The sequence below is a fragment of the Panthera onca genome, chromosome A2, assembly GCF_046562875.1.
Source record: "Panthera onca isolate mPanOnc1 chromosome A2, mPanOnc1 haplotype 2, whole genome shotgun sequence".
NCBI classification, from domain to species: Eukaryota; Metazoa; Chordata; class Mammalia; order Carnivora; family Felidae; genus Panthera; species Panthera onca.
This window is the reverse complement of record NC_138340.1, coordinates 24,549,209-24,576,093: the sequence shown is the minus strand read 5'-3', so window position 1 is coordinate 24,576,093 and position 26,885 is coordinate 24,549,209. Positions and strand designations below refer to the sequence as shown.

Here is a 26,885-nt window from a genome sequence, read left to right as displayed (position 1 = left end):
TCATGTTTTAAATGGTGTTACAGATGCATGGACTCAAGAGGGCCATTGGCCTCCCTGTAGCTTGCTGATGGCCCTGGTATGTTGAAATTTATGTAAACCAGGACTAATAGTTCATCTTATTGGGGAAAAATGGCAGTAGGACCTAGAGTTACTAAGGTATTACATTAGGACTTGCTTCAATTTAAATTCTTCTTCCATTCAATAATGCTTTTGTTCTGGGCACCGGCAGTGTCTGCGCTGTTAGATACTTTCTTTATATCCCTGTTGGACTTGATAGGTTAGCTCTGTTCCAGACTCAAATTTGAAAGCCATTTTTTTTTATCCCTTCCTGACTTTAAAAGTCTCAAATGAATTATAAAACAAAATAAATATCCAGGGATGAAAAGGGCACTTTGCAGTCCTTGTTTAAGAATACTTTTTACTGTTCTTTTGGAGAAAACTGTACTCTCTTTCACTGGTTTAGAGATTTGAGAAGGAATCTTAAAGCATATGAAATGTATCTATACGCTTATGAATGCATATGTGGGTTTCTGAGTCTTTGCTAAGGAAAACTCTTAATAATATGTAAAAAAATTATCCAGATAAAATAAAAATAACCTCAAATTGATATTATTCAGGATTGGTATCAACGGATCTTATTTCTCAGCCATATAACATATTCTTCCTGTGATGGTATCTGCAAAAGAACTGTTCCTTCTGTCTGGTTTTTGCTTTGGCTTCCTCAATGATAGCATGGATCTCCTGTGACTTATCATTATCTTTTCCAGGTTCCTGAGTGGCCCCCTTCATTCTTGACATTCATCTCATATACTTTTTGGGGAAAAATTCCTCTCAAACCTTTTCAAAGTCTTTAAGCTCTCAGGTGGAAGAATGCTGTATCTTTCAAAATTCCCTAAAGGTATTCTTTAAGAAGTCCTTTCAGAGAGAAAAGTTACTTCATCCTTCTTGGAATTAATCATTTGTTCCAACTCTTGAAGTCTTGGAGCTGCTGGGTATGGACTGTGGTTACAGCAGCTGTACCATCGGTGGTGTGTGGTGGAAGAGATGCCTCTGGGCCAAAGATGTTTGACTCCATTGTGGAAATCTGGCTTGTGGCAGCTGTTGCACATACCCTGACACTAATTATGTGGTAACTGGATCCTTTTGCAGTTCAGTGACCAAATAAAACTGGTGCGTGGGGCTAGAAGACAAAGACTGGGACACAGCAGTGTGCTGAGAGTTTGGGGTCTGGGCTTTATAACTAGCAGTGCTGCCATCTCTGCTGTGGCTTTTGGTGACAAGAGGTCCCCCTCTTTGGGCCTCAGGTTATCCTCCTTTAAAATTTTTTTTTTCAACGTTTTGTATTTATTTTTGGGACAGAGAGAGACAGAGCATGAACGGGGGAGGGGCAGAGAGAGAGGGAGACACAGAATCGGAAACAGGCTCCAGGCTCCGAGCCATCAGCCCAGAGCCTGACGCGGGGCTCGAACTCACAGACCGCGAGATCGTGACCTGGCTGAAGTCGGACGCTTAACCGACTGCGCCACCCAGGCGCCCCTAAAAAGAAGCAAAGATGATTATCTTTCTGATCCCTTTCATCACCAATGTTCAGTGATTCTGTTGTTCAGTATTTGCTGTGTCTTTAAAATGCATATACCAGCTTGTAGAAAATCTAGGGTGGTTCTTTCAAAGTATTTTATTTGCTATTAAAAGGTTAGCATCCAAGGTGGCCAAGCCAGAAAGTTCTTCTGGATTAAAGGATTTATTTGTATATGATATAGGCAAACATAATTTCACATTTTTTCCCCTACTCTACTTTCATTTCTTTCCATTGCGTTTTGGGAGGGTTTGCAATCTGGGTTTGTATATTCATAACAGAGGCTTTTAAAGATGATGGCTTCCTGTGGGCTGAAGTGGGACTTGCTAAGTATCTGATATGCATTATCTGTTTAACCTTATCATGGTTTTGTGAGATGTTTGTATTTTTAGCAGCTTTTAAAAGAGCTGGAAACTGAGACCTAGAAAACAGAAGTAACCTGTTAATGTCATACAGCCCACTCGAGGCTGTGGAACCCTGTAGCTAGTGTGTGGTCAGATCCATCCCATAGCTACTGAGTGATCATGTTGGAGATCAACCCAAGGCCTCAGACATCAAAGAGAGAGTTTTCAATTGGAGGTATTATTCTCAATCAAATATTTAGGACTTTCACTGTCAACTCAATTTTTTTTTAATGCTTATTTTTTGAGAGAGAGAGAGAGTGAGACAGAGCGTATGAGCAGGGGAGGGGCAGAGAGAGAGGGAGACACAGAATCTGAACCAGGCTCCAGGCCCTGAGCTGTCAGCACAGCTGTGATTCTAGTGCATTGATAAAATGGGGAAACAAGAGAATTTGAGTGATTAAGCTACTTAGGAACCAGTATATTCACATTTTTTCTATACTGTGCAAGTTCCCTATATTGGTCAAGTTATAATGTGAAAAAGAAGATTCGTCTAAGACTCCTCATGGTATTCCCAGTCACTTAAAATTCCACCAAGAGCACAGACATGCATGCGGAAATGCTATTTAAAACTAAAAATGAATACAACAGTTGATTGTAAAGCTTGGTACTGTCATTTCAGATGACTCTTTAAAGCTTCCCTTAGATTCTTTTAAGTAATGGTAACAACAAATGCAGTACAGAATTAAAATTCAGATATTATGTCTCTTAAAAATAAATAGTATATATAGCAATATATATTATTTATAATATAATGGTATATTTTATATATATAATAAAATATGTTACACATGTAATATTTATTTATTTATATTTAACCTGGCAAGATTTCTTTTTAGACTTGGAGAGGACACTTATGTCTGTCAAATAGCACATAGCTCAGTAATGGTTGAATGAGTGAATGAATGCCCAATTTGTCTGCTCTATCTAGTAGTGTCTTATACTAAGGGGCACTACTCATAGTTTATTTAGGTTTAATGAATCACACAAACTAAGTTTTCAGTATACTTCTTAGGACTGGACTATACCACAGTACTCTTTTCATGATGTTTTCCTTCCCCACCTTTTTATTACCAAACGATCGTTACTTAAAGCAGTAGTAAGGGTGAAACTTTTCTGTTTTGAAGTCTGGAGACGTGCTTCTCAAACCTTTATGTGCCTTCAGATTACCTGGCAGTCTTAAAGGCATGTAAAGGCAGTCTTAAAGGCATGTAAGAATGCAGATTCTGATATTGCAGGTCTGAGGTGGGACATGAAGTTCCACCTTTCTTACAGGATGCTGCTCTGCTGTTCCTAGGACCACATTCTGAGTCGTGTGGAGGTCAGATATCCCCCTTACCAGCAGTGGCACAAGGAGTGAGAGAAGCAGGAGGGTAAAGTACTTAGGAAAATTCTCTCCCCATGAAAACTTTGATAGCAAGGACTACAGTTTGGCTGAGGGACCCATGTGGCTCAGAGTAGGGAAGTTCAGTGCATGCCACACAGCTATTTGAATGACAATAATTTAGATAAAACCTCTTACTTGTTTTAAAATATTTAGATGGTTAGCAATTTTGTTAAATAAACATGTCGTGGGGTGAAGAGGAGGTGACAGGGGAGGGAATTGCAATAAATATTTTAAAATGTCATTTACACTAAAGATTTGCTAAGCAATTAAAATCAAAGAGCTGTCCTCTAACTGCATGTGGCTATTAATAATAGAAAGCCTCCAATTTTTTTAATTGAAAACATTTTTTTAAATGTTTATTTTTGAGAGAGATAGAGACAGAACATGAGTGGGAGAGGGGCAGAGAGTGAAGGAGACACAGAATCTGAACTGTCAGCACAGAGCCTGACACAGAGCTTGAACCCACGAACCAAGAGATCATGACCTGAGCCAAAGTCCCGTGCTCAGCCGACTGAGCCACCCAGGCTCCTAGAAAAGCTCCAGTTTTAACCATTGTTTCCACGAGTACATGATTTGGGTTGCTTCTCTAAACACATTTAAAAAGTATCAGTAGTTCTTAAACTTAGGTTTTTTTTTGTTTTTATTTATTCATTCATACATACACACACACACACCTGTAACAGGTTTAGCGGTGTCAACATCAGGAGATGCTACTGTCTTTTAGTTGCTTATGTATTACGGGGGACTAGTAGGGGAAAAAACCCTGACTTTCAAAACAGGCATGTTGCTATTCCTGAGGGCCCCTTATAGAGTTATTTATAGACCAGTTAATGGGAAATCAATTTTAGCCATCTTTAAGTTGGTCTTAAAACAACTGTTTCCTGTTTCCCTTATTTAAAAAATGCCAAAGTGCTTACTTAGCATTTTGTTTCCCACTGTTGGCATTTATTCGATTATCAAAAATGTATGTTCATTATGCTTATGTCTTTTCCCTGCTCAAATGGGAGGAGGAAGGAGAGAAATTTTAATTCCAGGCCTCTAGCCACCACCACTGTGTCAACCAGTAACAGTGAACATTTACTGGGTCCATTATGTGCCAGGCCTGGTGCTTTATGCTTTATGGGAACCTGTTCACTTATGCGATGAACATCTCATGTGGTCTTTGTGTGAACCTTGTACCTTAGTTACAATTATTGTTTCTTTTTTATGGATGAATAATTCAATGCTCAAAGTACTTAAGTGATTTGTCCAAGGCAGCATAGGTTATAATAGGTAGATCCAGGATTCAAAACCCAGTTCATCATCACTGTTCTTGGAATCCTAGACAAGTTTAGTGATTTTCCCCACATGATATAATTTGTTAGCAGCAAAGCCAGAATTAGAACTTAAGTCCTTAACTCTCAGCTCAGCACAATATTCCAGTACTATGCCATCTTACAGTATTGGTCTGTAATGAGAACCAGAACTCCTTGCTTACAAAAGCGGCTGCCAAGAGGGCTTTTCCATGTATATTGTTCTTAGTGTTATGAATCTTGGCAAAATGTCACATGTTATCAACCAAAGTGGGTTCTGCAGTTATCAGTGACAGTGTATCTGTGTGAGGATCCCAGGATCATGGTGCTTTGGTGCTTTTAAAAATCACCTATCAATATTCTTTATTAGTTATGTGTGCTTGTTCTTCCCTAAAAGAGAAAGCCTAGGACCATATGTCTAAATATTAATTTTTTTAATCCTTTCTCAGCAGAGCAGCTCTTCCATAGCACACTGGGGCCACATGTTTTTAGCCAGCATCTGCTGTTTGTCTTTTCACATACATGACGTGGTCTGTGGAAGGGTCAGAGCCACGAGGAGGGCTGTACATCCTGCACATGGGATTATGGAAAAAGGGATCAGACAACCTGCCCTTAAAATTTGATTAGAGACAAACTCAAAAATGATAAATAGGAAAATAAAGTCACAGGAGAAGCAGAGCAGGCCAAGTTGTCTGCAAAGAGATTCTGTTTTCTTTGAAAGTTATGTTAAGCCCTTGCTTGAGAAGGAGTATGGATTTATTAAAAAAAAGTTCAAGACTTTTGGGTATAGGCCAATTCATATTTTTATATAGCTCAGAGATGGTTTTCATAGCAATGAAACCCTAAACTGCTTTATAGCACAAAACTTTATCATTTTGTTTTGTTTTGTTTTTTCCCCATAGTGTGGAAAAGAGCTTAAGGTCACGAATTTTTTCAAATTTGCCAGGAACTCATATTTTCCATGTTTGGGGATAAGACAGAGTAGATTCTAAACATCTGGCTAGTCCTTATTTAAATAATTGTGTGTTCCATGCACATCATACATATATAATTATATTTTCATTCTATTTACCTTTTTGTATTTTAGACATGCTGAAATATGGATTAAATTCTGACTCCAGTAGCTATTGGAAGTTATTCTCCTGAATGTTGGCTAAGGCAAAGTATCTTTTCCCCCCTTTTCCATATAAACTCAAGTACGGCTTAGTTTCTTATATTTTTATTGTTCACTTTTTCCCCCGAAGATTAGGTGACTTATAAGAGCTTATAAGAGTTGTGCAAAGTGAAGTTCTCTATATTTTTTATAGCAGGGCAACTTTAGAATTGGCTGGAGGAAACCTCAGTTTTAGACACTGGCCCATATCTGCTAACAATGTGATTGCAGTCAAATCCCTTAAGCCAGTCCAATTTATCCTCTTGTGAAGTGGACATAGTGCTGGCAGCATCAGAGCAGTCTTGTCAGATGAGTGAGTTGGTGGACGTGAGGCATTTTGAGTTTTGGAGGAGAGAACAGGACAGAGTAATCTGAGGTTGAGGATACCCTCTCCCTCCCTACTGGCCCCACACTCTCCCACCCCTAGTCTAAGTACAGTAAAGCAAAGAGGAATGGAAACCTATTCTCTCTCACAGTGTTCCACTGTGCCGACCATCTGGTGAGACAATTTCCCTTCTGCTCCTCTCATCTTTCTGCCCATATTTCATTATTTATTGAATACCTATTATGTGCTAGATTTGGGAGTATAATACAAATTTGGCCCAGAACCTGCCCCTGAAAAGCTCACTTTCTTTCTCTTAATCTTTCTCTTTCTTAGAGATTTTCCTTACTTTCTTGTAAGCACAGCAATGCTTTAAAAGATATATTTGGTTTTATTTAGCTGTTGTGTAGTGGGAGGGCTTATCAGAAAACATAGCCTGGTGTAATGCCAGAAACAGAAGTTGTTATGACCTCTTTTATTGTCTGAGACTTGGAATCAATTGAACAGGCTAATCTTATTATACTCGCAGTCTGTTTACCTATGTTTAAAGGACAGACTAATGATTTTAAACTTTTTTTTTCCCTTTTGTGGACTGGAAATGGGGCTAGTCTTTACTATCCAGGGAAGATTTCTTTTTTCTTTTTTTTTTTTTAATGTCTATTTTTTATTTTTGAGAGGTGGGGGGAGAGAGAGAGAGAGAGAAAGAGAGAGAGAGGAAGGGAGAACATGAGCCAGGGAGGGGCAGAGAGAGCGAGGGAGACAGAGGATCCGAAGTGGGCTCTGTGCTGACAGCAGAGAACCTGATGTGGGGCTGTAACTCATGAACTGTGAGACCATGACCTGAGCTGAAATGGGACGCTCAACCGACTGAGCCACCCAGGCACCTCCAGGGCAGATTTCAAAGTATGCAATTAAGTTTGGGGGGGAAAGATTAAAAAAAACTGGGTTGAAGGTATCAGGATATCAGGATAAACATAATGCATTCTATTTGCACTCTTAGCCGAGTGACTGTAAAGAGTAGCCTGGATGCCATTGTGATACCTGCTTTGCTTCTCTTAGTGGTGTCCTCACTGGCAGGCTATGGAGAAGGGAGTTTGCCTTTTGAGCTTTGATACTTTGAAAACAACTGGAGAATGATCCCAGAATTAGGGTAGGGAGTAAACAGCTTTCTGAATGCCCATCTAATCACAGACTCATTTTTGTTCTTAAAGGGAATTAGTGGTTTTGTCACCTGTTCCACTTGTGCCATAAGTTCTCAGTTGACAGCAGTTTGACTAGGACCCAGGCATGAGGTCAGATCACCTGGTGATGTTCCGTCCTAATGAAGGTGGACATTGGAAGGGCTTCCCTCTCCAGATATGCAGTGGAATGGAAGCCCCAGAAGAGTGGTTGAGGCTGTGGGAAGTTGAAAGCACAAAGATAACTGGCAGATTTCAAAGAGAAGGCCCTAGAATACAACCTTACAGGTTGCTGGTTTGTAGGTAGGTACCTGATAAAGGTATCAAGCTGAAATGAATGCTCTTGATTATTGATCCAGTAGGGTTTGGGCAATTGCCTTAAAAGAAATGTGCTTTCATGGTTGAGAAGGGGGAGGTGATTCAATCTGAAGGAATTGAATAATCTGGAAGGGCAGAATTAAAAACTGTGCTTTGTTTTTCTTAACTTTTGGCCCTTAGAGAAGGTGCCTTTGGCTTTGCCAGAGATTTCGCTTGTACTGTGTCTGATCTTCTAGAGCTAATTTTTCTAGAGCTTGTCCTCTAATAGCTAATTTTAATTAGCTCACAGTCCAATTCTGAAGACTTAGAAAGGAGGTCTCAGTAAATTGTCCTTGGATGTCCCATGCTATTTAACTATTGGATGGGGCCCAGGGAGTAAGTGAAATGATTTAGGTTATCTCTCATCCGCCCTGTTCAAGACATGACTACTGTTTCCTAAGCTGTTAAAGTAGAGAGCCACCCCCTTTTGTTCTGCTCTTAGCATTACTAGAATACATACCATGATGGAGTCCAGGATTCCAGAAACCAAGCTTCCATGCTCCCAGAAACAGATTCTGGCTTTGGCAATGTGATTGTTCTTTTGGGCCTGCCCTTTAACCTACGTGATATGATTTTTCCGTTTATAAAATGAGGTTAACAGGCTAATCTTTAAGGTCTCTTTGAGCTATAAGAGTTCTGATTCCTTGTTATCAGTGTGTCAAGTAGATTGTGTCTTTCAGAATATGGGTTTTTGTTGCTGGTGTGAGGGCAGCATATCCTAGCCTATCCTGACTGATGTGATTACTCTGTACTTGGTACTTTCTACAGCTTTATATGTATTAACTCTTAATTTTCACAATAACCCTATGTATTAGGAATTATTACTCTTCCCCCCTTTAAAAATGTTTATTTATTGGGGCGCCTGGGTGGCGCAGTCGGTTAAGTGTCCGACTTCAGCCAGGTCACGATCTTGCGGTCCGTGAGTTCGAGCCCCGCATCAGGCTCTGGGCTGATGGCTCGGAGCCTGGAGCCTGTTTCCGATTCTGTGTCTCCCTCTCTCTCTGCCCCTCCCCCGTTCATGCTCTGTCTCTCTCTGTCCCAAAAATAAATAAAAAATGTTGAAAAAAAAAATTTAAAAAAAAAAAAAAAAAAAAAAATGTTTATTTATTTATATTAGAGAGAGAGAGAGAGAAAGAGAGAGGTAGAGAGAGAGAGAGGGAGAGAGAGAATTTCAAGCAGGCTCTGTGCTATCAGCACAGAGCCTGACATGGGGTTTGATCCCACAAACCATGAGATCATGACCTGAGCTGAGATCAAAAGTTGGATGCTTAACCGACTGAACCACCCAGGCACCCATTACTCTCCCCCTTTTACAAATGAGGAAACTGAGACACAGGATATTTTTTTCAGTGGATTATTAAAAGTGCTGTCTTTGTATTTTAAAATACAAATTGCCTATGTTAAATATCTAGCTAGAAATGACTATCTGGCAAATGAATTTTGAAACTTGATTGATTTGAATTTCTTAAAAGTAGAACAGTGAGGGAGGATAGAGAGAGACAGAGAGAGAGAAGTTGCTTCATCTCCCCTTCCCATTCTCCAGTATATGATACAGAAAGATGATCAAGACTCTGTAAGGTACATGCCTTTTGTTAAAGAATTCCTTTTCAGGAACAAGGAGAATTCTGCTTAATTTTAAATATTTTAAAAGAGAATGACGGGGTGCCTGGGTGGCTCAGTCAGTTAAGTGTCCCACTTTGGCTGAGGTCATGATATCACAGTTGGTGGGTTTGAGCCCCATGTCAGGCTCTGTGCTGACAGTTGGGAGCCTGGAGCCTGCTTCAGATTCTCTGTCTCCTTCTCTCTCTGCCCCTCCCCTGCTCACACTTTCTCTCTCTCTCTCTCTGAAAAATAAAATAAACATTAAAAAATTTTTTTTAAAGAGAAAGAAAATTAAATGACATGGATTTGAGAAAGTTTTGAACACTAAATTTTGGTTGATTATCAGATTGTGTGATCATGCTGAAGTCATTTAATTAAGAAAGAGGCTACCTGGAAAAAAAATTTTCCTATTAATAAATATGCACCTGAAAGCATCTCTCATGATAACCTCTGAATGAGGAACAGCCTGGTTATGATGGCTAACTTTAAATTTGAAGATTTGCTGTAAACTGTCATTAATTGCCTGCCTGTCTGCTCTCACAACTCTTGCCTCCACCCTACATCATTTTATTTATTTATTTATTTATTTATTTATTTATTTATTTTTCCAGCATCCTGAAGCATTAGTGCCAATTCAGAGGCTACATGGTATAGTGGTTTGAGTAAGGGAGTTGGTGTCAGATAGCCTTGATGAACATCACCTAGGAGGATGACCTGGAGCAAGTTACTTAACCACTTTGCATCTCCATTTTCTCATCCCTTTAATGGAGATCTAAAACAATGGCTACTTCACAGGGTGGTTGTGAGGGTTAAAAAAAGCTTAGAACTATGTGTGGCATGTGGTAATTGCTATCCAGATTTTTTGCTATTACTATTCCTTAATAAGTCTGGTGTGTCTTTGCCTCTGGGCTTTTATACTTTCTCTTCTCTTTCCATATTTCTTCATGGGGCTGACTCTCAATTGTTCTTCAAGATCCAGCTCAGTGGTGGCTCTTTGTTTGGAGTATTTTCTCACATGTCTCTAGCCTGGGTTACATCCTCTCTGAATTTCCAGCCACCTGGCTGTGACTTCTGTCATAACCTCATAACATAGTAGAGCTACTGTGGGTTTACTTGTCTGCATGGACTATGAGCATGGACCATTTGTTTTCCCCCCTCCCCTCCCTTCCATTTTTCCTTCCTTCCTTCCTTCCTTCCTTCCTTCCTTCCTTCCTTCCTTCCTTCTTCCTTTCTTGAGTATAAGGGAGATACCAGGTAAATGTTTGTTGAATGGATAAATACATCAATTTTCTCTCCATTTCTGTCTCCTTTTTTCCTCCCTCCCTCCCTCCCATTCTTCTCTTCTACTTTCTTACCTTCTTTTCTTCCTTTCTATCAAACTTCATCCCTTCCTTCGCTCTCAAACTTGGCACTTGATGCATTACCTTAGTTATTCCTCACAGGAACTCTGTAAATTAAACATTGTGTTTATCCCCATTTTGCAGGTGTGGAAACAAAGGATCAGGATGATGGGCAACTTGCCCATCCAAAGGACTAGACCCCTTACAGAGTTGTCTTCCAATGTGGCTGTCTCCACTCAAAGCATTTTGGCAATTTTTCCTTGGAATTCCTTTCTGGCTAGTCTATGAACCACATAAGAAAACCAGTCTTAGTTTTGGTCACTCTCAGAAAAGATGATTTCCAGTCTCATCATCCCAATTCATCATGTTTGTTTCCAAAAACTTAGATCATCTCATAAATCTGTTTTGTGCTGGTCTCAGTCTATCAATAACTAGTACTGTGGTTGTATTGGCCTTGTGGTTCTTACTGTGATTGCAAGATGCCCTTGAGCAATAATCAAGAAACTTTGAAGGCATATTACTTAAAAGACCTGGAAATTGAACAGCACCACTGGGGGCATACAGTGAGCTCATGGGTAGAGAGTACATGGGCCTGAGGTTCTCCTTTTATTGGGGTCAAGGGAGAAGGGTACCTAGGGTTTTGTGGGCTCATTCTTTATTGGTGAATTTAAAACCTAAGAGGGGAGATTTAAAGTGTTGGAAGAGAAAAAACAAGTAGCTCAAATGGTCAGTTACTGAAATCAACCAAGATCTCTAAAACAAAGGAGCCTCAGTTGGAGGAGGCAGCATGGCTTTTTATCTAGTTGTGTGGTTGGCAATGCCTTTATTTGAGATAGCCAACATTGAATTGGATGCCTCTTTGAAGTGGATGCCTTGGTAATCAAAGCTTAAGTCAGGTACTTTCATTGCAAAAGAGAAATAAAACAATTGTTGGGACTTATATAAGTATGTCCATTCTTGCCGCTTTTATTCAACATGTTATTAGAACTCCTAGCCCCAGTAATTAGGTAAGAAAAAAAATTAAAAGACATCCAAATTGGTAAGGAGGAAATAAAACTGTTTCACTATTTGCAGATGACATGGCATTATATATAGAAAACTCTAAAGACTCCACCAAAAAACAAAACAAAACAAAACTACTAGAACTAATAAATGAATTCAGTAAAGTTGCAGGATACAAAACTAGCATACAGAAATCAGTTGCTTTTCTATACACTAATAATAAACTATCAGAAAGAGAAATTCAGAGAACAATTCCATTTATAATTGTATCAAAAAGAATAAAATACTTACAAATAAGTTTAAGCAAGGGGGTGAAAGTTCTGTACTCTGAAAATTTAAGACATTGATGAAAGATATTTCAGGTGGCACCAGCAAATGGAAAGATATACCATGCTCATGGGTTGGAAGAATTAATATTGTTAAGTTAATATTGTTAAAATGTCCATACTCAAAGCAATCTACAGATTCTGTGCAATCCCCATCACAATATTAATGTCATTTTTCACAGAGATAGAACAAAGAATCCTAAAATTTGTGTGAAACCACAAAAGATCCCAAATAGTCAAAACAATCCTGATAAAGAACAAAGCTGGAGGTATGACACTCACTTATTTCAAGCTATACTGCAAAGCTATAGTAATCAAAACAATATGGTACTGACATGGAAACAGACACACAGATTAATGAAATAGAATAGAATCAAGAAATAAACCCATACATATATAGTCAACTAATCTATGACAAAGGAGGCAAGAATATAAAATGGGAAAAAGACAGACTGTTCAATAAATGGTATTGGGAAAACTGGACAGCTACATGCAAAAGAATGAAACTGGACCACTATCTTAGACCATGTAAAAAATAAATTCAAAATGGATTAAAGACTTGAATGTAAGGCCTGAAATCATAAAACTCTTAGAAGAAAACATAGGCGATAAGTTCTTTGACATCAGTCTTAGCAGTATTTTTCTGGATGTGTCTCCTCAGGCAAGGGCAGTAAAAGCTAAGATAAATGGGACCACATCACAGTAAAAAGCTTTTGCACAGCAAAGGAGACCATCAACAAAATGAAAAGGTGACCTACGGAATGGGAGAAGATACTTGCAAATCATGTATCCGATAGGGGGTTAATATCAGTATATATAAATAACTTCTATAACTTAGTAGAAAAACAATCTGATTAAAAAATAGGCAGAGGACAAGAATAAACATTTTTCTAAAGAAGACATACAGATAGTAAACAGGCACAGGAAAAGATGCTTAACATCACTAATCATCAGAGAAATGCAAATCAAAACCACATTGAAATATCACCTCACACCAATCAGACTGGCTATTATCAAAAAGACACAAAATAACAAGTGTTGTTGAGGATATCGAGAAAAGGGAACCCTCCTACTCTGTTGGTGGGATGTAAATTGGTGTAACCACTATGGAAAATAGTATGGAGGCTCCTCAAAAAATTGAAGAGAACTATGAACTACCATATGATCCAGTAATTCTGCTTATGGGTATTTATCTGAAGAAAACAAAAACGCCGATTAGAAGAGATATATGCACTCCTATGTTTATGGCAGAATTATTTACAATAGCCAAGATATTGGAAGCAACCTAAGTGTCCATAATAGATGAATGGATAAGGTGTGTGTGTATGTGTGTGTGTGTGTGTGTGTGTGTGTGTGTGTGTGTGTGTGTGTTTATATCTCACAATGAAATATTACTCAGCCATAAAAAAGAATGAGATCTTGCCATTTGTGACAACATGGGTGGATCTAGAGGGTATTATGCTGAATGAAATAAGTCAGAGAAAGCCAAATATTTTATGATTTCACTTATATGTGGAATCTGAAAAATGAGAGAAATGAACAAATAAAACAGAAACAGACTCTTAGATACAGGAAACAGATTCTTGGTTACCAGAGTAGATCAGTGTTGGTGGAAGCAGGTGAAGTAGGTGCAGAGGATTAAGAAGTACAAACTTCTAGTTATAAAATAAATGAGTCACAGGGGTACAATGTACAGCATAGGGAATATAGTCAATAATATTGTAATAACTTTGTATGGTGACAGATGGTAACTAGACTTATGGGATCATTTTTGTAATGTACAAAAATATGAAATAACTATTACATACACCTGCAACTGATGGGATACTATATGTTAATTATACTTCATCAAAGAAAATATTTGCCATCATCAAGAATATTTAAATGACTTGACAGTTGCACTGTCTGTTCCCAAGAGGTTTGGCAGCAGTCACATTACTGGGCTGAAGGCTGTCAATACTCCCGTGGACTTTGTTTTGATGTGATTTTGGGATGGGGAGCTGGTGGAGGGAGGTTATATTACCTTATAATCTCACCTCATGTTTCTTTGTGGCAGATTTATTGAGATACAATTTACGTAGCATACAATTCCCACCTCTGACATGTAAAATTCATTGGTTTTTAGTATATTCACAAAGTTGTGCAATCAACACTACTATCTACTTCCAGAAAATTTTCATCACCCCCAAAAGAAATCCCATACCCTGTAGTAGTCACCCTCCATTCCCCCTACTCCAGCCACCTTGTCAGTCACCAATTTATTTTCTGTCTGCAGATTTGCTTATTCTGGATATTTCATATCAATGGAATCCTACTACATGTGGTTTCTTGTGACTGGCTTCTTTCACATGGCATAATGTTTTTAAGGTTTATCTATGCTATAGTGATACAATGTGTATCAGTACTTCATTGATTTGTATGGCTAAATAATACTCCATTGTGTGGATATACTGCATTTTATTTATTCATTCATCAGGTGATTGACATATAAATTGTTTCTACTTTTTGGCTACTATGGATATTTGTATATGAATCAACTGATGAATGGATAATGCAATGTGGTATGGTTCTATAATGGAATAATATTCACCTGTAAAATGAATTAAGTATTGATACGTGCTACAACATGGATGAGCCTTGAAAGCATGCTACGTGAAAAAGCGACGTATTGCATACTTCCATGGATATGAATATCCAGACTAGGTAAATACATAGAGACAGAAAGTAAACTAGAGGTTTCCAGGGCCTGGGGATAGGAAGGAGGAAGGGAAATGACTGGCTTAAAAGTATAGGGTTTCTTTTTTTTTTTATTTTCTCATCTGTCACCATGCAATGTTATTACAATACTGACTATTTTCTCTGCGCTGTACTTTCATCTCTGTGACTTATTTTATAATTAGAAGTTTGTACTTCTTACTGCCCTCACCTATTTCACCTATCACCCCTATACTCCTTCCCTTGTCAACCACCAGTTTGTTCTTTGTATTTATGAGACTGTTTCTGTTTGTTCATTGTTTTATTTTTTAGATTCCGTGTATAAGTGAAATCATATGGTTTTGTTTTTCTCTGACTCATTTTACTTAGCATAATACCCTTTATGTCCATCCATGTTGTCACAAATGACAAGGTCTCATTCTTCTGTATGGTTGAGTGTGTATGTATACACACACACATATTTTCTTTATCTGTTTATCTATCGATGGACACTTAGGTTACTTCAATATTTGGCTATTATAAGTAATGCTGCAGTAAACATAAGGTTGCATATATCTTTTGAATTAGTATTTTCGTTTTCTTTGGGTAAATATTCAGTAGTGGAATCACTGGATCAGATGGCAGTTCTATTTTTGTTTTTAACTTTTTGATAAATCTCCGTACTGTTTTCCACAGTGGTTGCACCAATTTACATTCCCACCAATAGGCTTAGGGTTCCCTTTTTTTTCACGACCTTGCCAACACTTGTTATTTCTTTCCTTTTTGATAATAACCACTCTGACTGATGTGAAGTGATATCTCATTGTGGTCTTAATTTGCATTTTCCTGATGATTAGTGATGTTGAGTATCTTTTCATGTGCCTGTTGACCATCTGTATGTCTTCTTTAGAAAAATGTTTATTCAGGTCCTCTGCCCACTTTTTCATTTTGTGCCCATTTTGTTTTCCTCCCCTAACTTTGTATCTGGTCTACAGGTAGGAGTGTGTATTTGGTGATTGAATGAGGAACTGCTGTTTTGGAAGCATCCTGGTTTGTTCCTAGGATGAAAATGCCTTCAGGCTTATGGCTGCCTATTCTGACCAGCCTGGGGGTTGGCTCTATTGGGAAGGTGTTGCAGAATTTACCAATTGTTGTCAAGCAACTGTTTATTTTCTCATAACCAGTAACTATTTTGTTTCTCTGTCTGGTGTTTTCACTCTGATTTTGGTTAAAATAGTGACCTGGAATAATATGTGGGTACTTGTGGAATGTTTTGCTTTCTTCCCTGGTAATATACCAAAGACTTTGGGTTCCTAGGTCAGAGAGACTTAGGAAAACAAAAGGTGGAATTGACCTAACTTTTTCTTCTTTTTTTTGTTTCTATTGATCACATTTATCAAACAACAGTGCTATAGATTTTGTGTAGATTATGGGTCTTTGCTGTGATTAGCAGTTGTTTTTCTTTTTTTCTTTTTTTTTCTCCGTGAAGGTACTTTATGTTGATTCTTTCTGTTAAATATCCTTTGCTTGCACTGAACTTTTCTTTGTGTTGATTTTTTGCTTCATTTTTGTTTTCCATTTCCCATGCTGTTCAGTTACTGGATGCCCGAAGAACCAAGGTTGGTCCACTGTTTGCAGCTTGTTTGTTTTGCTCTGCACAGCCTCACCTCCTTGTGTGTTTGTGTCTGTCCCTGTCTGCATTTGTTCCCTTTTGCTTGCAGATGCAGTAATCCTGTTTACTAAACCTGTTCACAGCTTTATTTGTAAAAAATAAAGTCCTCGTTTGTGTCTACTTGTAGTGGATGCTATTATTTTCATTTTTTAAATGGAAATGCATTTCTGATGGAAAATAATGGATAGTAGAATAAAGAACACCTTAGGAAACAGGGAATACTGAGTCTGGAGCATTGCGGGCATAAACAAGGTGTGTTTGTGAGACTTTCCCTTCTAACCTTTTCCACTTACTCAGTTCAATCTCTTTAGATGTATAATTTCCCTGTGACTGACACTAATATACTGTTTCTGTGTATGTGTACATTTCTCTTCTCCTAAGACATTCAGAAAGCATCATTGAATTAATTTCCCCCCTCTCCATGTGCTGTCCCATGCTTCTGAAGTCACCCTGGAGGACTTCACGGCTGGCCCTTTGGACCTCGTGATTAACATTCCATCTTCATAGTGTGGTAGCAGCAAAAAGCACTTGGCATTTCCATTGACTTTGTCCCCTTCTTTCTCCTCTCCTGCTCCATCTTTCTATCACAGCACCTGCAGTTGACAATCCAAGCCCTTCAGGATGAGCTTCGAACCCAGAGAGACCTCAATCACCTCCTGCAGCAAGAGAGTGGCAACCGTGGAGCCGAGCACTTCACCATTGAGCTGACTGAAGAGAACTTCCGGCGGCTCCAAGCTGAGCATGACAGACAAGCTAAGGAGCTGTTCCTTTTAAGGAAGACCTTGGAGGAAATGGAGTTGAGAATTGAAACACAGAAACAGACCCTCAACGCCCGAGACGAGTCTATTAAAAAGCTTCTCGAGATGTTGCAAAGTAAAGGTTTGCCTTCTAAAAGTCTTGAGGATGACAATGAGCGGACACGGCGGATGGCAGAGGCTGAGTCTCAAGTCAGCCACTTGGAAGTGATTTTAGATCAGAAAGAAAAGGAAAACATACATCTTAGAGAGGTAAGGATATTCACTCTATTTCCTCAAAGCCATATTTTACAAGTGAAAACATGTTACCAAGTTATTTTCACAGGTTGGAAGATATCTGCAGCCTTAAGAAAATTTCCTGGCATCTGTTTTATAGTCTTCCTATCTGCTTATCACCTTTAAACTAGAATTTTGCATTAGTTCTTCTCTCTGCTCACCATACATATGTTCCATTGTTACTCGACACGTATTCGGGATCCAACTATGTGCAGCACATGCCAATTCTAAGGTGGCTTACAACTACTTTCCCACAGATGGCCATAGTTTCAGGGTTTAGATGGTTATCAAATATCATCTCTCTAAAGGAGGAAAAGAAATAGGTGATTAGCAAAACAATGAACTTACATATTTTCATAGCTGAATTGGGGTAACATTTGTAGAAAGTAAAGCATATGGATCTTTCCAGGAAGAATGGTAAAATGTGCAGACCAGTTTTGAACATTTAGTTTAAGACCATCTTTGTCTGCATTTTCTTTTGTCTAAGACAAACTGTTCCAGGTTTTCTGAGTATGCATTTTATACTTAGTGGATTAAAATCATTTGAAGTCCTTCAGAGGCAGCCTCTCTGGCCTGCCACCACTCTTGAATGTTGGGATGCACAGATACCTGAGGATATGTAGTTGGATAGAGCTTATACAAAATGTGGGTGATAGCCAAGGCTTGAAATTTTTATAACGGTTTCTTGCCACTATGGTGGATATGGATCTCAAAAGTACTGTGTAGGCAAAATGCTATGGGAGACACAGATCTTACAGAAAATAGGAAGCAATAACATGGCATTAAGTATATTTAAAAATATGCTATAACAATAAATAAAAATTCCAAAAGATATTTACATTCAGGCCAAACTAGATTTTTGGCGTCATATACCTTTTTGGATGGGCAGTTCTTGTTTTTTATTTTATTTTATTTTATTTTATTTTTTAATGTTTATTTTTGGGAGAGAGAGAGAGAGAGAGTGCATGCATGCAAGTGAGCAGGGAAGGGGCAGAGAGAGAGAGAGAGAGAGAGAGAGAGAGAGAGAGAATCTGAAGCAGGCTCCAGGCTCTGAGCTGTTACCAATGCAGGGCTTGAGCTCATGAGCTGTGAAATCATGACCTGAGCTGAAGTTGGATGCTCAACCAACTGAGCCACCCAGGCACCCTGGATGGGCAGTTCTTGTGAGTTACTTGTTTGGTTGTTCAGAATACATGGCATCCATGATGGGGCTTGCTAATGCAGATACTCCTGGGAGTTTTCTCTGATGTAGAGTATATTTGTTTAAAACATTTGAGCAGACTTTTGTGTCTTCAGACTTAATGTCCCCCTTACCTATTCTCCCTTGTTTTATTTTCATGAGACATTAGCAACATGCTTGGGAAACCACATGACTTGGTTTTGTATTGAGATGCTTAAAGAGATGTTTTGTTGGGCCTGGGTCTTCCCATCCATAATGGAATGGGAAGAATGAATGTCATGGGCAGGCTTCTAAGATGGCCCCAATGATTTGTACCTCTTGGAATTCATGCATTTGTGTAAATCCACATCCTTGAGTATAGGCTGAACCTAGTGACTAAACAATAGAATATGGTGAAAGAAATAGGATGCCAGTGTGACTTCTATGATTAGATTACATAAGACTTATTTCCATCTTGTTAGCCAACTTTTTTGTGCTCTCACCTTGCTGCTTTGATGAAGCAAGCTGCTATGGAGAGACGCCCATCTGGTGAGGGACTGAGAGTAGCCTCTAGTCAACATGCAGTGAGGAACTGAGACCCTCACTCAAACAGCCACAAAGAACTGAAAATTGACAACAACTATTTTGTGAGGTTGGAAGTGGATCTTTTCCCAGTGCAACTTTCAGATAAGATGACAGGCCCTGGGCTGACACCTTGACTGCAGCTTTGTGAAAGACTATGAAGCAAAGGACCCAGCTAAGCTATGCCTGGATCCCTGATCCCCAGAAACTGTGATATAATAAATGTGTGTTGTTTTAAGCTGCCGAATTTGGGGATAATTTGTTACACAGCAATAAATAGCTAATACAGTGGAGCAGAAACTAATCTCTTCCTGCCTTACTCCACAGAAGAGGAGCAATAGCTGCTGGCATGTAATCCCTTGCACATAGAATGACTGGATTTTGAAATTTTGGTTTTGTTATCTTAGAACTATAGCTAGGAGATCACCATAGTTGAAAAAAAAAGCTGCTGCTTTATTTTGGGTACCAAGGGGTCATGTTGCATGTACAGCAGGGCAGTGCTGCCAGAGAAACCTCTATCTGCAGCATTGACCTTGACTCCATGTTGGGGTCTTGTGGTCAGGGTAGAGTCATTCCCTTTGTGTTATTGAATTCTGCTCATTGGTAGCACTAAGTAGATGGTACCTTGCTACTGTGTGGATGCCTCCATTTAAATGAATCTAAACACAGTTCAATTTGTGTTTTATGAGATTAGCTTGTCCTCCCAGTGGTCTGGCATGGAAATAGGTCATGTTCAAAGTCTTAAACATCAGTCAAAGAGCTCACAGAGAGTGGTACAGAAAATGTAGCCCAACACATCCAGCTAGTTTCCTTGAGTATCAGATGAAAGTCAGTGGATTGCCTTTTTCTTTGCTTACCAAGAAGGGAGCATGTAGAAAAGGTGTCTCTATATATAAAAAAATCTCATTTTAAACTTAACAAACAAGACTTGGAGCTCTGAAAGGACCTTCCCCAAGAGAAGGATTATTCTGGCTTCTGAAAGCCATTTGCTACATTTTCAGGAATTTTGTGAGCCTGCTTTTAAACCATTGATAACTTGAAATTAGTCTTGGTGGGAGTATTTACACCACAGAAATCAGCAAATGCTACTACCCCCAGGGCCTACACCTCTGTCACCCCATCTGTAAAGCCCATTCACCACATCTCTGAATAAATGCCAGGAAATGTTTTCCCACAATACATCATGAAGAGGCAAGTTAAATAGTGCAAGAATTATGAGTTCCTCAACCAGTCATCATACGTTGAAAGCTTTCATATCAGCATATAGATAGATGCTTATGTGTCAGTCGCTTTGAAGAATGCTTTACATTGATTCCTATTTAACTCTCACAACCACCTCATTCATTCATTTATCCATCCATCCATTCAATGAGCATTTAATGAGGATCTGTTTGGGGATAAAGCAGTAGTAACTAATAAAGTTTGACTTCATTGTGCTTGTATTCTGTCGGGGTGAAATGTAATTTAACAGTTAAACAGAGAAGCATCATGAAGAAAACAAGAGGATGAAGAACTAGTGACCTGGGTGGGGCCAACTTGATTATTGGGTGATCAGGGAAGGCCTCTTTCAGGGGGTGATGTTGTGAACTGAGACTTGCATGACAAAAAGGAACAGGCCATGTGAAACTCTCAGAAGATTCTTCCAGTCATGTGAAAAGACCCATGCCTGGGAGGTAGGTTCTATTATTTTGCCCATTTTACCTGGAGGAGCTGAGGGACGGGTGGCACTTAGAAGCTTTCCCAGTGTTCCACAGCTGATAAGTGGTGAAGCTGTTATTTGAACCTGGCCGACTCCAGACTTTCAGCTCTAAAACCATTTCATTGGTCCCTTCTCTAGAGGAATCTTTCCCAAAATGTGCTCTGCAGAACAGCCATTTTGTAGGATGTTGATAAAGTCCTATGAGAGAAAAAGGGCTGCAGGGCCAAATGAATTTGGGAAAATGCTGGATTCCACAGAGTTTACTGTAGGACTCCTCAGACTCCTTAATATGCAAGTGTGTGTCAGTCATTCCCAGGAAGGGGAAGTTCCTCAAGCCCATTTAATTTGCTTTTGTCTTGCTGCACTGGTGTTCTTTTTAAACACTTTGGAAAAATGCTATGCTAGAAAATAAAAAGTGTGCTTTTAATTTGTGACCTGCAAAATACGTAAAAATATACAATTAGTTGTTTCCCATGGCCAAATAACTGGGTAATTTCCTCCATTAGTTATTTTAGAAGGCAAAGTTTATTGTAAGCTGTTTCCATATTCTCTACTGAGTTTTAGAATGTTCTTCTGTCAGGGTATTTTTTTACTTTTTAGTGGAAAAATGTGGCTGACTACTTTTGGAATTAAAGCGGTGAGAATAGCCCAGCTTGAATAAAGAAGTAGCCTGATCTCTGTTAATTTAAATGAATTTAAAACAGGATTTAAAGTGTACTTGAGGTTTTAAGTTCAGTGTGTTCCTGATTTCTTTTTCATTTTGCGTGGTTTAACCCAGTTGGGGCTACATGGCGTAATGCTGGGGAATAGAGTGCTAGTGGTTTTATGACTCATTCTCAGGCAGAGGTGTTGGATCTCATATAAACCTCATCTCCTGGAATATTGGTTTTGTTTAGGCTATTGTTTGAGGAGATTTTGAGTTGGCAGGAGTTGCACATGGGGAGGGTCAGGTTGCTTTAGTGTCTTGTTATCTTTCGGTGGTCTGGAAAAGGCTGAGGGCGAAACCACTTCTTTGCCTGGCAGGAAACAACAACAAAAAGATTATGATCTCAACTTATTTGGAATACCAAAACTATTGCCCAAGAACTACAATTGATGTGCTAATGTGAGCTGAAGTGTTGGCTGAAACACAGCATTACTCACTAGTGTCGTGTGATACTTTGGATACAGGTTGATTTGATAAGACATTATTTGATGTGGTAATAGTTTACCTTGTTCTTTAGCTTTTTCTGCAGAGACCATATTGTTCCTTGTAAAGATTTTGGTAATCAAGTACCCAAAATCCTATTGATTTAGTTAAAGAAAAAGTGGTTTTATATACCAAATCCCCCTATATTCACTCCCCTTAATATTTTCTCATTGGTCCTTCAAAGGGTCAGGAGTCTCTGCATTCATTGCACTGTAGGTTTTTGAAGGGAAAGGACATATGTTGTGCTGACATGTCTGTTGATTTCCTATGCTTAATTACTTTGGGCTACTTGCCCATCTTTGGTAGCAAGAGCTGAAGAGCACTCAAGTCATCGGGTGCCACAATTACTACCAACCCAGGACCAATAAAGCCCTCAGGAGACTGGGCCTGGGCTTCCCACCATGCTGTCATTGGGGCAGGGAGGAGGAGGGCAGGGCAACATGAATTCTTGCTTTCCTCATTTATTTGTCCAGGTTGTCTCCGAGCCAGTGGGAGATCCACCAAGGCAAAGTCTGTGACCTAGAGGTTCTTGAGCTCAGGACCTAAGAAGTCCTTTTACTGATGGCTCAAACCTCCACTATATGATCTTTGCTCAAACTTAAACTCCATCGTAGTCACCCTTATCTAAAAACCACATGGTCTTGGGGCGCCTGGGTGGCGCAGTCGGTTAAGCGTCCGACTTCAGCCAGGTCACGATCTCGCGGTCCGTGAGTTCGAGCCCCGCGTCAGGCTCTGGGCTGATGGCTCGGAGCCTGGAGCCTGTTTCCGATTCTGTGTCTCCCTCTCTCTCTGCCCCTCCCCCGTTCATGCTATGTCTCTCTCTGTCCCAAAAATAAATTAAAAAAAAAAAAAAAAATTTAAAAAAAAACAAAAACAAAAAAAAAAAAAAAACCACATGGTCTTTTTGTAACATAAACTTGTCTCCAGTTCTGCTGGCTGAACCATGATTTTGCCGATGCAGGCATTTCTAATTCTGATTCTACAGATTTAACATTTTCTATTTCTACCAACAAAGCTTATCACAGAAAATATTCCTAAACACCATTGGCCATGTAAACATTTTACATACTTTCTCTTGCAAGAGTTATTTCATATATATATATATATATATATATATATATATATATATATATATATAATAGAATCTAACGATTGCTCTCTTTTTTAATAAAGTGAATTTCTTACCTGATTACTACATCTCATCCATATTCCCAGGCCTCAAATATTGCCTGCAGGTGCTCAGTAAATGTTTGAAAGAATGAAAAAATAATTAAAAAACAACTAGAGAATTTCTCTGTGATTTATTTTGCCAGTATTGGAGGGGTGGTTCATAATGATTGTAGTGCCATGCTCTTTTATGTTTTCTCTATCATTGCTCTGTGTTTAGCATGGAGCAGGAACTTGAGTGTAACCCTAACTGGAAGTTTTCTTTTAGTTTTTTTTGAAACTGTGTTGGATGTCATAGAATGCATGCCGAGCATCCATATGCTGTGGGAGCACCTTAGCCAAGTTTGTGGTCTTGTTCAAGGATTCAGGTGGGCAGTAAGAGAACCAGCTCACACTTACTGATAGGTTCTGTACTACATAAATACTGTTTTCATCATTCCCATCACACAGATAAAGAGACTGGGCACAAAGAAGTAAGTAATTATTTCCAGTCACACAAAGCAAATGCTAGAGCCAAGATCAGAACCTTGGATGTCTGGCTCCAGAGTCTATACCTGTCACCATCACATGCTACTATTTCTCAGGGTGGTGTACTAAGAGGACATTGGATGGCACTTACACGCAGTGCAGCTTAGAAGCAGGAGGCTGACGACTGGCTTCATCCAATACAGAGCTGGTCTTCAAAGGCAGGAAGAATTTCAACACACAGGGGTGGTGGAGAAATATGATTGGAAAAGAGATGGCTGAGCCAGGCCTCAGAGGCAGGAACTGTGGTGGGTTTGGGGGTGCCATGAGTCTGGAGCAGTTGAAACTCCACCTATCAGGAAGGAAAAGAAATAAGGCTGAATAGGTGGTTTGAGGTCAGGTTGCTGAGGGCCTTGAATGTGTGACACAGGGGATTGGCTTTTACTCGGTAGGCTCTGGGCAGCCTTTGAAGGAGTTTTTCCAGGAGAATGGCATGATCAGAAAAGATTGTTAGTGCTAATTGATACTGGATTGGGGAGGAGGAGGCATGGAGACTAGTTAGAAGAATACCATGGTTGTTCAGGTCACCAAGAGTCTGAATCTGGGCGGTAGCCCCAGAAGTTGAAGGGAAAGGTCATCTCTGCTTGCAGGCAGGACCTTGACAACTTGGGAACCCAGTGCTGAGAGCTGTGAGGAGCAGGCAGCCTCTGTGGGCCTGGGTGCAGGCAGATGGGGGGATAGTGAGTAAATGGGAGTGGTCAGCAAGAGGCACTAGGGTTGAAGAAAGACTTGAATGTGTTGAGTTTGATGAGATCCTGCTGGAGCTATCCAACCAACATTGAGAATGAGGAAATGATTGTGAAGTTCTGCCTAAGTGCACAAGGCATTTCTGACTATTGGTCACATGTTTGTTGTTGCTGTTATTTTCACACAAACTTGATCATTTGTGGCTACCAAGCCCCCAGTCTCTGTGATCGTTTCAAAGCCTGCCATGTCATTTAGTCCTACTGTTGTTTAAGAGGTGACCTTAGGAACTGCATACTTTTCTTTCATGCTTCTTTTCTAAGCATTTAATTTTGAATATATCTTTTGAGATTACATGGAAATTTCATTGATACCAACTTGATACAGATTCTCTTTGTTCTCACTGAATTTCATTTTCTCCAAGCTCTCTGTACATGATGAATGCCAATGAAACAAGTTTACAGGAAAGCACTCGGTCTGGACTCTTATTAACAACATTTCCAAAAGCAGTATTTCATAACTTTTACCCACACATTTCTAATGACAAAGAGAATGTACCTGTTCCTGTTTCTGTTTAGCATCATTTGTCTTATCTTTAAATTCTAATACATCCTTTAGTTTGAACACTGCATGCTAATTTGAAATGGTTCAGATTTTACCCCATATTGATTTTAATGAGTACCATTGATTGCTTTTTACGGTAACAGAGACTGGTGGAGCCCTAGGGAGCCATTAGGCACAAGGCATTTTGGAACTGCTGAGAAAAGAAAGTGGTAGGGTAGAGGGAGGTGAGGGGAGGTGACAGGGATGGGGGAGAATGTCAGGTAGTTATGCTAGGAGAGACTCTCATTACTGTTCTCATTGCCCTGTCCTCTTGCTCTACCTTGGGTGTGATGGCTTTTTGAAAAATATTATTTTGGCAGCTGACCTAATTTATTATTGTCATCATTTGGTGAAACCAGGCACCACAAATGAAAACTCAGTGGTGAGAAAGTACTCATACTTCAGTATGTCACAAGCTGTGGCAATGGGAAAATGAGACAACTCAACTCTACCAAGGTCCTACCTGTCTTGGATGGAACATCAGCTAGTACCTTGCATAGGAAGGAGGCTTCGTAGTTTATAGAGCACACTCCTGTTTTGTTTTGTTTTTTGTTTTGTTTTGTTTTGTTTTAGTTTAGTTTTGTTTTGTTTTGTCTTATTTCATTTCATCTCATTTCATTTTTTTGAGAGAGAGGGGGCACAAGTGAGTGAGGGGCAGAGAGACCAGGAGAGAGAGAGAATACCATGAGGGGCAGAGAGAGAGAGAGAATGAGAGAAGCAGGGCTCATGTGAAGCAGGGCTTGAGCTCACCCCAATCAGGGCTCAAAGAACACACTCCATTTTAATGCTTTCCTATGAAACTCCTGGTAATCCTGTGAGGAAACTGAGGCTCAGAGAAATTAAGAAGTGATGACAAGTAATATTTTCTGGACACTCATGAGCATCAGCCTGTGCTCATCAATTTCCAAGGAGTGCCACTTAATGCTCCCAGCAATACTCTGGGGTGGGTAGTGGTTTCCTGCCTCTCAGATGAGGAGGCTGAGGCCCAAATGGGTGGTGTCTGGTTTAGCTTCTTAGAGCAAGTAGTGATGGATTTGGGATTCGAATTTAGGCCTGCTGTTTCCAGGCACCTGTTCCTACCCACTCTTTGATGATGCCAGGGATAATTCCTGGGTAGACCAGAGACTAGAATTCTAGTCTTCTGACTTCTTGCTCAGGGATATATTCTCCATAAATGCCAAAAAGGAGAAAAATAATGCAAAAGGCTCTGATTTTTTTTCTTGCTACATCTTATCAGGACTTGTTGAATCCAGGACTGTAAATCTGTGAGGTCACTGGGCAGTGGAAAGGTTAAATAGTGCCATGCAGAGTGCAGCGTCCGAACTGGATCTCCTTAGTCCACTTGTGGCTCATAAAAGTTAAAGTACTATCTTAAAATATGAAGAACAGTACTGCACATCTAGGCCCTCCATGAATTCCTAGGGAATAGATGAATTTTTGTGAATAGAGAATAAGGAGAACAGTAGGTGCTTAGAGCTGTCCTTCTTCATTTTATCTGTTCAAAGTTAGCCTTCCTTTTCAGTGTTTTAACTCTGTCATTATTTCATTGCCTAAAAGAAATGCTTGGCCTCCCCAAATTGACTTACTTTATATCTAGTTTTTGTAGGGTATTTTGGGTTTCTCTCTATGTCAGTTGTGAGACATTAAAACTGTATTTATAACTTCCTAATAAGTGCTCTTCTAAGTGGCTAAAATTTGATAGAGCAAAATCTACTTTCCCACCCACTCTGGCTTAGATGTGAAAGAGGAAACTATTTGTATTTCCATTTTGGCACATAGGTTGAAGAATGTCTTAAATGTTTTGGGTAAAGTGTTAAATAAGGCAATGTGAGTACTTGCTGGGTAATCCCTACGATTGGCTTATAGTTACAGCAATTGTAACTTATATAAAGAATGAATCAAATCCTCCTTAATAAAGGAAATATATAATAATATAAGAGTGGT

At 39.4% G+C, this 26,885-nt stretch overlaps 1 protein-coding gene across 8 annotated transcripts in view; it reads left to right on the top strand.

Moving 5' to 3' along the window:
• ERC2 (ELKS/RAB6-interacting/CAST family member 2) overlaps positions 1–26,885 on the top strand; it is a 931,006-nt gene that overhangs the window by 151,245 nt on the left and 752,876 nt on the right. For 6 of the 8 annotated variants that reach the window (XR_013554185.1, XR_013554186.1, XM_078442936.2 and 3 more), the window contains exons 3-4: positions 16,226–16,249; positions 16,893–17,309. Coding sequence is in view for 6 of the 8 variants with exons in the window: in XM_078442936.2 (XP_078299062.1) it covers positions 16,226–16,249; positions 16,893–17,309 (441 nt within the window). In the remaining 2 variants the exon portion in view is untranslated. The remainder of the gene's footprint in view (positions 1–16,225; positions 16,250–16,892; positions 17,310–26,885) is intronic. The other 2 variants (XM_060631335.3, XM_060631332.3) reach the window with 1 other exon arrangement.